Raw genomic sequence first — 12,113 nt, 5'->3', positions numbered from 1 at the left:
CCACTGAGATTAATACAGCCCCTGGTGGTTCACCGGTCCCCCCTCCTCCTTCGCAACAGCCTCCTGTCTTGTGCCCAGCCCCGGGCGCAGTGCCGGGGGCTGGCGATTTCCTTGTGTGGGGCCCTGCAGACCCAGCCCCTGCTCAGTCCCGGAGTTCACTTATTAACTGGACCCTGTGAAGGGAGCAAAGGGCAAAGGGGGGCCAGGCATTCCCCACATTCCTCAGGGGGCAACCAGCAGCTCCTCTCCCCACCCCCTGCCACCACTGCAAGCAAATCCAGCCCAAACCAGGCCAGGCCGCTGGGTACCCCCACCAGGGGGCGGTCTCCTGGGCTGGTGAGAGGGGGCCAGGCCATGGGAGTCCTGTATGCTGGGACCCCCCATGCTAAGCAGGGGGCAGTGGGGACTGTGATTGGATGGGACACCTGGGGATTCAGGAGGGGGCACCCTCCGAGTCAGTGATCACAGTGTGGTGGTGCCAGGAGCCCCATGCTGCAGGGAGCAGCGAGGGGGCTCACTAGGGGGCGCTCTCCCAGTCAGTGCTGGCTCCAGCATGGCAGGAAGGGGCACTGGGGGGCACTATGCTGCAGGCAGGGGGGCTCTCCCTTGGGGGTCACTATTCCTAGCAGTTAAGCACCAATACTCTCCGCCCTCCACGAGAGACACGTAACAGGACCAGTCCCTCTCCAGGGGCCAGAAGCAACGCACCCAGATGCCCTGGGGGGGGGCTCAGCTCGCTCTGCCCTGCTGCCCCAGACCTGGAGGAAGGAGGGGGACAGCAGGGGGCTGGCAGGCTGTGCCAGGGTGGGGACAGCCCCTCCATGGGGTGCTGGGTGATGTTACTCATCTGTCACGTGTTTTCTCCTGCTCTCCCCTGGGGAAGCCAGGGCAGGGGTGAAGCGGCGGGGGGAAGGAGGGAACGTGGTTCTGTTGCAGGCAGCTGGGGAGAGAACACACCTGGAACGAGGGCTGGGGGTGTCATGTTATTGACTTGAATTGGGACCATATAGAACATGGTTGCAACCAAGGTCCTGTAGTGGCACCAAATCTTATATAAAGGGGGTCAAATGAGGTGTCTCAGACGAGGTGATGGTTGGCTGATTGTGATGATGCTGGCTGTATGCGGGTATCATTTTTGTAGTTGAAGTTATGAATATTGGCTCTGTACTGTCTGCAGTTCAAACTTATGCTCTGCTTCTGGGTGACACCCCAAACAAGTTGGGGTCAGCTCTGCCCAGCCTGCTGGGTGGCCCATTAAGGACCATCAGCGACACAACTGACCCACTGAGAGAAGACAGACACGCCTGGGGACTCAGCCAGGTGTGCAGGGACCTGCCTAGGGACAGAACTCTGAGGTGTTTCCAGGCCATGGGATGGGCAGCTTGTCTTTGGAACAAAGAAAGAGACCACACGGCAAGAGACTATACAAAGTTGCTGCAGCTCCTCCATCTTGTCTTCAATCCTGCTTCCGACCTCTGGAGGGACTTGGCTACAAACTGAAGCTTTGAACCAAGGACTGAAGGACCCATCCCAGCTGGGGATGTTCTCCAGGACTTGATTTGAACCTGCCATTTATTCCATCCCTGCTACAAGCCTGAACCAAGAACTTGACCATCACTGTATGTCATTGATTCTATTTCACCAATTCTAGCTCCCATCTGTATCTTTTTCCTTTTATGAATAAACCTTTAGATTTTAGATGCTAAAGGATTGGTAACAGCATGATTTGTGGGTAAGAGCTGACTTGTATATTGACCTAGGTCTGGGGCTGGCTTGGTCCTTTGGGATCGAGAGAACCTTTGTTCTTTTACTGGGGTATTGGTTTTCATAACCATCTGTCCCCATACCGAGTGGCAGTGGTGGGGATACTGGGAAACTGGAGTTGCTTGTGTGACTTGTGGTTAGCCACTAGGGTAAAACCAAAGTCCTCTCTGGCTGGTTTGGTTTGCCTTGCTGTGCATAGAAACCCCAGCCCTGGGCTGTAACTGCCCTGCTTTAAGCAGAACCAGCATCGTTACAGGGGGTGATCTGTCATCCAGGCCATGGAGATAAGGAGCAATCATGTTCCAGGTCTCGGGCAGCCTCCAGGGGGCCGGGGCATGGAGCAGAAGACTGTTTCTGCCTTGCTGCATGGCAGAGATGTTAGGCCCAGACCCAGTCCAGCTGAGGCAATTCCTCCCCTCCCACTTTACCAGGCTCCTCCTCCCACACCATACTGCATTGCTGGGGGGCTATGAACCAGCTGCCGTGCCCTGCTCAGAGGGGGCTGCATTTCAGTGGTGGGGGAAGTGTCCCAGGCCTGGGACCCACTGGGACAAGAGGCGGTGGGAGAAAGGCCGAGACGGGTGCACGGCCAGAGCTACCTTTATTGGAAGAGATTTTCATCTACAAAAGAGTGAAAAGCAAGTTTAAAATCCCACATAAAAAGAGCTGGTGCTGGGCGGGACGAGAGCTGGCATGGCAGGTGAGGATGGGCAGCAGAACCAGCCCCTTCTCACCACACCCAGCAGATCCACTCCGAGCAGTCAGGCCCCGTCACTCACACCCCTGACTCCCCTCGGGAGCTTACAGCCCCTTCAGAGAGTGCCCCTGCCCCCTCAGTCTGCTCAGGGTTGCTCCTCCGGACCCTCCATTGTGCAGCCCAAGGGCCCAGAGCCTCATGTGTCACCCCTGCTCCCCCCACGCTCCACGCTGCCCAATGCAGCTGGGGGCTGAGATCCCAGCTTCACAGGGAGGCACCAGTGGGGTGCAGGTGACTGGCACCCCTGCTTTGGGGCACCCTAATCCCCCAGCAGACTTGCTGCCCCCCACAGCCGCCATGCCCCCATGCCAGACCCAGGCGCACGCACACACACACCCCACCCTGCATCAGCCAGACCCTCCCCACAGCTGCCCTCCCCCAGTAAAGCCTGAAGGGTCTGGTGAAGAGAAGCCCAACCCACGGGGTACAAATGCTGGCTTGGAACTAATGCGCGGGCCTGGCTCTCCCAGCCCCACAGGCCAGGGGCTCTCTAGGGGCTGACCTGGGACATGGGGGGTCACTGCGCAGCCCTAGCTGGGGAAGATGAATGTCTTGATTCTGCCCAAATTCATGGCTGCCTCCAAGGAGCACTGCTTCAGCCCCAGGGGGCCGGGCCAGTCCTGGGGGCTGGGGGCTGCAGACGGATGCCAGCCCCAGCTGGGGCTGGCCAAGCAGCCACTGCAGCGGAGCGCCGGGCGAGCGGGGCCCAGGCCGAGTCCAAAGGGGGCGAGCGGGGCGAAGGGGCTGCTGGGGCTCGTGCGGTTGGATCTCTCACAGGTGCTGCACCCTCTGTGGAGTTTCAGGCAGTTTGGGCCGAGAGGGGGCTCTTGCCGGGGACCAGTCTGCAGAGCAGAGCCTGGGGCCTCTGTGTAGGACAGCGCCGTCAGCACAGTGCCCCACAGGTACAGTGCCGTTGCCGTTACCCCGCCACCAGGGCGGCGCTGCTCCTCCACCGTCTCGTTCTCCGCCGGGCAAAGGGAGCTGCTATCGGAGCAGGAGGGGGAAGGGGGGCCAGGGAGCGCCAGGGCAGGATCCCGCAGCTGAGTGACACAGGGGGCGAGGGGTGCCCCAGAGCCCAGCAGGCGCCCACCATCCACGGGGAACAGCAGAGGCCGGAGGGCAGCGGGGCCGGCGCTCCTCATATACACGACCTGGTGCACCACGGTGACGGAGGCGAAGACTGCAGCAATGCCGGTCAAGTACATCACGCCCAGCAAGCAGGCCAGCTGTGGGGAGAGAGACTGGTCACCCAGTGCCCCTTATGCCCGCCCGTGCCCGGGGGGAGCCACACAGACAGTTTCCCCAGTGCCCCCCATCGTGAGTTCAGTACCCCTCGGCAGAGCAAAACCGCCATGGCCACACCAGATGCTGGTTAACGCCATGCAGATGACGTCAGGGCTGGAACCAGGGCTCTCCGCTGCAGCCCTCTGCGCCAGGCTCTGACCAGCGGCTGGTGGGGGGTGGGGAAGGACAGCTCGCCACCCGCCAGCCAGCAGGAGTGACCCATGCTGACCTCTGACTCTCTGCTGCCAGAGGCAGCAACGCACAACCGGCTCAGCCCTGGTCCAGAGCCGGGGGGAGGGCCGACGAAGAGGGACCAATCGTCACTTTCGCCGAAGTTTGCCCAGGAACCGCTTCTCCTTTTTGTCAAAAATTCATAAACCAAAATACTATGGCAGAACGCCTCGTATCTCCTCCCAGAAATGCTGCTGCACTGCCTTGTGTGAAATACCCTCCATCGGTTGCCCCTCCCGGACTACATTTCCCATGAGGCACCACCACGAGTGGAGCCTGTGGGGCATCATGGGAGTCGCTGGCTGTGATGAATCATGGGAAATGAAGTCCTGGAAGCAGAAGAGGCCACTGAGCTACATCTCCCAGGAGGCTTTGCAGCAGCAGTTCCAAGTAAAACACTTCTGTTTTCAGGAGTTTGGTTTCTCAAAAACAAAAATTGGAATTTTCCATGGAAAATGTTCCGCTCAAAACCTGTCTGCTGGAAAGCAGCTCCCATCCCCTCCAGCAGGAGGCAGCGCACTCACGGACATCCCCCATAGCCAGCTCCTGGCTCCGGCCCATGGCCTCCTGGTTCTCCCCCTCCCATGGTGCCCCCTTATGGGAAGGCTACCTCTGCCCTCGGGGCCTGGCCAGCTCTTACCTTCACCACCTGCTGGTAGAACTGGCCCAGAGCATGCTGCCAGAGGGACTGCTCCAGCAGGGCACACAGGTCCGTGTAGGTGAACCAGCCACGCTGGGTGCCCTGTCTCTTTGCCACGCTGAGGGGAAGGAACACAGTTAGATGTGTGCTCTGGGCACAGACCCTCCCCTGCCCTGGGCTGGGCCTGCAGCTGCCATCAGGGAATGGGTGGCGACCTCTTGGCAGAGCCTCTGCCCGTGGGTGCCGCTCACGAGCCCCAGGTCCCTGGCGGCTGAACTGTACTGGTACCATGTGCAGCTCTGCTCAGGGCAAGCTCAGGCCAAGGAGGAGCTGCCTTCCCCGTCTCTGCCCTGGGGCCTGGCATGTTGACTCCCCTCAAAGCCCCACCAGGGGAAGAGGACACAGACCCCCCCCACACCAAAGGGATTCCGCTGCCGGGTGATCCAGGCCACCTCAGACAAGCTGTGATTAGCGCGGGCCTCACCCCAGCCCAGCCTAGAGCTCCCTGGGCAAGCCGACAGCCTGCTCCTGGGGCGGCTTCGGCCGGTGGGAGGGGTTCGCAGAATGCAGCAAGGGGGGACCGAGGAGCCCAGGGCATGGGCTGGCCGACATGTACCCCAGCGGATCCGGGTATGGCAGGGCAGAAATGCCATATCTGCCTCAGAGCCAGACCCCTGCCATGAACACCCCCCTCCCCAACCCCATGCCCCAAAAACCTACCATCCTTCCAGCCAGCTCAGCACTTCAAACAGCTCCTTGGGGTCAGTGTAGAGGCTCCAGTCCTGCAGGAAGGGAATGAATGGTCAGGCGGGAAGGTGGCAGTAACAGCCTAAGCAGGCCAGGCGCCTCCCCAGCCCCCAGCATGGACTGAGCAGGGTTAAGAGGGGCTGCGCGGCCATCTGAGGATGAATTCCAGGTCCATTTGGCCCATTTCCTGGCCTGGCGGGGGTGCTTCTCAGCCTGCCCACTCCCCTGGCCCCCTCGTGGTGTGGGATCGCTGCCAGTCTGCGCCCCAGGCAAATCTCCCCTTCTCCACGCCAGCCCCCGACCCCCCAACCAGCCTCAGGTTAGCACCCCCTGCTGCCCAGGATGCTCTTTGAGATGCTTGAACCAGCACTCTCGGGCAGGTGGGGAGCGCCCCCTGCCAGCCAGCTGTGCACACTGCACGGACAACAGCCTCAGGGGGTTCCTGGCCGGGGGTGGGGGTGGGGGGTGGTCAGGCAACAATCGGGGCAGCAGAACTAGGGGGTATAGCGTGCGCGCAGGGAGCAGGCTGTTCCCAGCCCAGGCTGACTGGGGATGGAGCGACCCACAGCAGGGTGGGGCCCACAGCAGACACATTCCTCCACCTCTTATCTTTGTGGGCCAGAGGCAGGACAAGCCCATGGCTCTTGGGACAGGGAGCACCAGGGAAGCAGTCCCGCTGCACCCTGGGAACGGGGCTGGCAGCTCCCAGGCAGGAAGCCCTCTCCCCCTCCGTCAGCTCATCCCTCTCCACGCAGCCTCTGATTTCACCCCAGCGCCCCAGCGAGTGCCACACCTCAGCAGGCCCGGCACAGCTGCCCAGGCCAGACGCCTCCTGGAAGCCTAACAGACCATCTGAGCGCCAGGCCCAGCCTGGAGCTTGTGCAGCTCCCACCCCGGCAGAGCCCCAAGCAGACCCGGGAGAGCCCTCTGCTAGTTAGCCGGGTCGCTCTCAGCCACTACGAGCTACCCCAGCGCCCCGAGGCACCATTTCTCCTCTGCCCAGCGCCTCTCACCCAGACAGACAGACGCCGAGCAAGCGTGTCCGGCTTGGTCTAGTCAACAGCGCCACGGGCAGGGACGGTCTCTCACTCTGGGTCTGTGCAGCGCCCTGCACAACGGGGCCCCGATCCCTCTCGGGGGGTGTGAGGGGGGAAATGTCTGTGCAGCCCCAGCATAGAGGGCCCCCCCCAGTGGGGTCGGGATACAGGCGCTACAGTGATTATATCAGCACCACTTACAATGGCCCTCAGGAAGTTCATCTCCAGCGCGTTAACAGTCTGCACCCCCACCTTGCCGGCTGCGCCCCATTCGTCATTGAACACCTCCTCCTCCTCTCCTTCGTCATACAGGTACTTGCTGGCAACCATCTGAAAGCCAGGAGCACAGCGCCCGTCAGCCCAGCCCCCGGGGAAGAGCCCACCCCAGCCTCAGCCCCAGCCCACCCCGGGCCCCACTCACCATGGAGATCAGGAAGAGGTCCGAGGAGGAGATCTGCTGTAGGTACTCGGGGTTCCGGTGCCGGAGTCTCTCGATGTAAACCAGAGCCAGCATCATGGAGCAGGGCGAGATGCAGGCTTCCCTGTGACCACGGGGAAGAGCAGGACTTAGGGTCCCTCTGCGGCCCGGCACGCACAGCGTCCCACCACCGCTGAGGCAGCCCGGCTGCTCCCATCCCCACCACGTAACGGGCAGGGCACACCACTGCCTACTGCTGGGTAGAACAAGGCCAGCGGGTCTGTGTGCATGTGGGCACACCCCTAACTGCCCCCAGCAGACCATGCCACGGGGCTCGGATCCTCCTGCTGGCGAAGCTGCGTCCGGCTCCGCAGGCAGAGCGCTGGTTGGGAGCTAACAGGCCCAGCTTGTGCCTGCGGAGCTGCCCCGAGCGTTATGGCGTTCACGAGGGTCATGGCTTTCTCTAGTGGGGAGAGCGGCCCGACCGCAAGGCTCTGGGCCCACTCGCCCCCAGCCAGGCCCAGGCAGGGTAGTTCCGCCTGCGACAGGAAATCCTTCGATCCCTCGCACAGACAGGAACGGGCCTGGACAGAACTGGCTCCCTGCCCTGCCAAGGTGTAAAACCCCGAAGCCTCATTGCTCACTGTTGGCACTACAGGAACCTGAGAGCACCGGGCCCCGGGGAGCGGCCCTGGCTGAGCTGCCCCAGGCTGAAATACAGACCAGACAGACAGGCACAGCGTACACTGCCAGATAGCTCAGGGACCGGCTGTGCACCTCCGTCAGAAAGTGACCTGGGTCAGACCCCAGCCCTCGGCCCAGGAGGGCATCACAGGAGCAGACAAGGGAAAAGGCCCAGAGAAGGTCAGTGCTGGGCCATTGAAATCCAGCACGACTCCACAGGTTTGTGGGGATGCTCTGTGGCAAGAGGCTCCCCATCCAGGCAGCTGGTAGCCACTCCGAAGCGTCGAGCCAGACCAGAGGCCCCCGCCTGCTCCACTGGAGCCTCCGGCTGCAGACAACGGGCTAGGAGGGGTCGCGTCTTACCGAGACACGTGGCAAACGTATTTCTTCTGCAGCCTGCGGATGGGGCTGGGAGCGGCTTTCTGGAGCAACTCGACGGCGATGTCTAGGACAGAGGCAGAGCGGCACAGGGATTAACACCAGCAATAATCCCCCCGCCCCCCAGCCCTACTACCCTTCCCCCTCGCCCAACCCCCATCTATTCCCTCCCAGTGCACAACCAATGCCAGCGCCCAGCCGGGAGCAACACCCGTCCGCCCAGCGGCAGGAAGCTCAGCGGGGAATGGCTGCACTCCCTTCCTTGATTTCAAGAGTGATTTTTGGTGCCTGGCTTGAGACACCTGCCAGGCAGTGCTGAGCACCCGCCCTCGGACACCAGCCCCCGGGAGGGCGTCTCATGCTGGGCAGCCAGAAATCAATCACCAAGTTCAGCATCTGTTACCCCGCTCAGTAGTCAGGTGCTTACAGAGATGCTGGCAGAAGGACAAACAGACACGGGCTCCCCAGGCGCAATGGTAGAACCCAGTGGGGAATGGCCCAAACAGCTCTGAAATTTACACCCTGGTTATCAAACACAATTTGGTGGGTCCCTTGTGCCACGCCACCCCCGCTGGGTCACTGAGGCAATTCCAGGGGGCATGAGCACAGAAGTAAGCGATAGGGCAGAGACCCAGCACAGTGGGCCTTAGCCTCCAGGCTCTACCGTAACACAGCTAATAAATCATAATGAGAAGGGAGACATGCTGGGCACCGCTCCTGCAGAAACACCCCTGTACGCATGCATGGGGGGCAACGCACAGCGGCACCAGGGAAAGGGGGCCAGAGCCTTTCCCCGGCAGCAAAAAGGGAGGTCAACCCAGCTCCGTCGCTCAGGGCTGTGACCAACCCACCCCTCTGGAGGTCGTTCCTACGCCGACCTACCCCCGGGCGCAGCAGAAGAATTCGCCCGCCGACCTCGCTGCCGCCTCGCGGGGAGGTGGGTTAAGCACAGCGCTGGGAGACCCCCTCCCATCCGCGCTGAAGGGCTGCACCGGCTCAAGGGTAGACGTAGCCTTGGCAGGTGGCCGAGTTTATCCAGCCCGTGAGCTAGTTCCAGTCCCTGGCTCAGCACACGTCCTCGCAGACGCAGGCAGGACTCACCTGCCACCGGGCTGGAGAGATTATCCAGGCTACAGTCTTTGTCCCAGCCATAATACAAGCGCTTCCGCACCCTCTCGCTCAGCTGCTGGTGCCCTGGCAGAAACTGAAGACGGGATGGGAAGGATGAGAACAAACCACCCAGCCCTGGTCCCAGAAAGATGAGCTGGGTCCTCACTCCTGCAACTGGATGCAGGCAGGTGGATCCAACTGCAGGCTCAGGGTTAGAGGGACCTGTGTGCTCCTGCCGAGCAATTAGGTACCACGGTGACTGGTGCCATACGGGCGCCTGGACTGATGGGGGGGGGGGGGTGACATGGGCAGAAAGGGATAGGGCAGAAACCAGAAAATCTCATGTCACTATAGAAATCCATGACACGCCCACAGCTTGAATACTGCCCCATCTCAAAAAGATGCATTCAAACTGCAGAAGGTGCGAAGAGGCCGAGGGCAACAAAAGCGATCCGGGGATGGAACAGCTTCCATAGGAGGAGAGACGCGAGAGACGCGAGAGACTGGGACCGTTCATTTTAGGACTAAGAACATGGGAACATCCACGCCGGGTCTGACCAAGGGTCCCTCCAGCCCCGGGCCCTGTCTCGGACAGTGGCCAGCGCCCACGCAGGGCAATTATCGAGTGATCCATCCCCTGCCGCCCAGGCAATTGGAGGTTCAGGGATCCCTGCAGCCCGGGGTTGGGTCCCGGGCCACCCCGAGGGGATCTGAGAGAGGTCTACACGAGGGTGACTGGTGAGAGAGTGAACCGGGAGGGGTTATTTACCCCCTCACACAACACAAGAACCAGGGGCCCCCCAAGCGGCTTGAAAACAAAGCCAAGGAAGCGCTTTCACACAAGGCCCAGTCAGCCCGTGGGACCCCTTGCCAGGGGAGGGGGAGGGCCCCGACTACCCGGGCTCCTGGGGCAGGAAATTCAAAGCGTGACGCCACCAGGCGGCCGCTCTGTTCAAGCTGGAGGCCAGGCTCGGACATGACGGGGCTGCCGGGGGCTGCAGACGGCGGGGGGGGGCCGGGGCAGGCGGGGGGGAGGCGGGGGGGCGCAGAGCCGGGGGGGGGGCGGGGAGCCGGGGGGGGCGGGGGCCTGGGCAGGGAGGGGGCGAGCGGGGAGCCGGGGGCGGGCCGGGAGCCGGGGGGGGGGCGCGGGCCGAGAGCCGGGGGCGAGCGGGGAGCCGGGCGGGGGGGCGCGGGCCTGGGCAGGGAGGGGGCGAACGGGGAGCCGGGGGCGGGGGCGCGGGCCGGGGCAGGGAGGGGCTGGAGGGCGAGGGGGGCGCGGGCCGGGGCAGGGAGGGGCCGGAGGGCGAGGGGGGGCGCGGCCGGGGAGCCGGGGGGGGGCGCGGGCCGGGGCAGGGAGGGGCCGGAGGACGAGGGGGGCGCGGGCCGGGGCAGGGAGGGGCCAGAGGGCGAGGGGGGGCGCGGCCGGGGAGCCGGGGGGGGGCGCGGGCCGGGGCAGGGAGGGGCCGGAGGACGAGGGGGGCGCGGGGCCTGGGGGGGGGGCGCGGGGCCTGGGGGGGGGGCGCGGGCCGGGGCAGGGAGGGGCCGGAGGACGAGGGGGGCGCGGGGCCGGGGGGGGGGCGCGGGCCGGGGCAGGGAGGGGCCGGAGGACGAGGGGGGCGCGGGGCCTGGGGGGGGGCGCGGGCCGGGGCAGGGAGGGGCCGGAGGACGAGGGGGGCGCGGGCCGGGGCAGGGAGGGGCCGGAGGACGAGGGGGGCGCGGGCCGGGGCAGGGAGGGGCCGGAGGGCGAGGGGGGGCGCGGGGCCGGGGGGGGGCCGCGGGCCGGGGCAGGGAGGGGCCGGAGGGCGAGGGGGGCGCGGGCCGGGGCAGGGAGGGGCCGGAGGGCGAGGGGGGGCGCGGCCGGGGAGCCGGGGGGGGGCGCGGGCCGGGGCAGGGAGGGGCCGGAGGACGAGGGGGGCGCGGGCCGGGGCAGGGAGGGGCCAGAGGGCGAGGGGGGGCGCGGCCGGGGAGCCGGGGGGGGGCGCGGGCCGGGGCAGGGAGGGGCCGGAGGACGAGGGGGGCGCGGGGCCTGGGGGGGGGGCGCGGGGCCTGGGGGGGGGGCGCGGGCCGGGGCAGGGAGGGGCCGGAGGACGAGGGGGGCGCGGGGCCGGGGGGGGGGCGCGGGCCGGGGCAGGGAGGGGCCGGAGGACGAGGGGGGCGCGGGGCCTGGGGGGGGGCGCGGGCCGGGGCAGGGAGGGGCCGGAGGACGAGGGGGGCGCGGGCCGGGGCAGGGAGGGGCCGGAGGACGAGGGGGGCGCGGGCCGGGGCAGGGAGGGGCCGGAGGGCGAGGGGGGGCGCGGGGCCGGGGGGGGGCCGCGGGCCGGGGCAGGGAGGGGCCGGAGGGCGAGGGGGGCGCGGGCCGGGGCAGGGAGGGGCCGGAGGGCGAGGGGGGGCGCGGCCGGGGAGCCGGGGGGGGGGCGCGGGCCGGGGCAGGGAGGGGCCGGAGGGCGAGGGGGGGCGCGGCCGGGGAGCCGGGGGGGGCGCGGCCGGGGAGCCGGGGGGGGGCGCGGGCCGGGGCAGGGAGGGGCCGGAGGGCGAGGGGGGGCGCGGGCCGGGGCAGGGAGGGGCCGGAGGGCGAGGGGGGGCGCGGGCCGGGGCAGGGAGGGGCCGGAGGGCGAGGGGGGGCGCGGCCGGGGAGCCGGGGGGGGGCGCGGGCCGGGGCAGGGAGGGGCCGGAGGACGAGGGGGGCGCGGGGCCTGGGGGGGGGGCGCGGGCCGGGGCAGGGAGGGGCCGGAGGACGAGGGGGGCGCGGGCCGGGGCTCACCGTGAACTCCTGGAAGCCGCTCAGGGAGAAGGCCCCCTCCTCGTCCAGCAGGAGCCCGTCCAGATCCATCTCGGGGGCCCGCTCCGTACGCAGCGGGGCTAGGAGCGGCCTCTCTCCCCTCCTCTTCCCGGGGCGGGTCTGCGCCCAGCCCTGCCCAGCGCGGAGCGCAGCCCGCCCGGAAGCGGCCGGCGGCGATTCGCCAGCCGGGCTCTTCTGCGGCCCCTTTGCTCAGCGCCCGGATACCGCGGGGATGGGTCACTGAGTGCTCGTGACCGTGAGTCTGATGGGGCGGAGCCAGCCGG

The 12,113-nt window shown here is 66.2% G+C and overlaps 1 protein-coding gene across 1 annotated transcript; it reads right to left on the bottom strand.

The window, feature by feature from the left end:
- Positions 1–2,348: 2,348 nt before the first annotated feature.
- On the bottom strand, positions 2,349–11,964 carry CNPPD1 (cyclin Pas1/PHO80 domain containing 1). Its single transcript, XM_073304863.1, has 8 exons — positions 11,812–11,964; positions 9,042–9,144; positions 7,926–8,007; positions 6,882–7,002; positions 6,662–6,790; positions 5,397–5,458; positions 4,677–4,794; positions 2,349–3,747 (listed from the first exon to the last, which is right to left on the bottom strand). The coding sequence occupies exons 1-8, from the start codon at positions 11,878–11,880 to the stop codon at positions 3,052–3,054; spliced, it is 1,380 nt and encodes a 459-aa protein (XP_073160964.1). The 5' UTR covers positions 11,881–11,964; the 3' UTR covers positions 2,349–3,051.
- Positions 11,965–12,113: the final 149 nt, after the last annotated feature.

The sequence above is a fragment of the Lepidochelys kempii genome, chromosome 11 (genome assembly GCF_965140265.1).
Source record: "Lepidochelys kempii isolate rLepKem1 chromosome 11, rLepKem1.hap2, whole genome shotgun sequence".
Classification (NCBI taxonomy): Eukaryota; Metazoa; Chordata; order Testudines; family Cheloniidae; genus Lepidochelys; species Lepidochelys kempii.
Note: the sequence above shows the minus strand (reverse complement) of the source record. Positions and strands in the feature narration are given on the sequence as shown.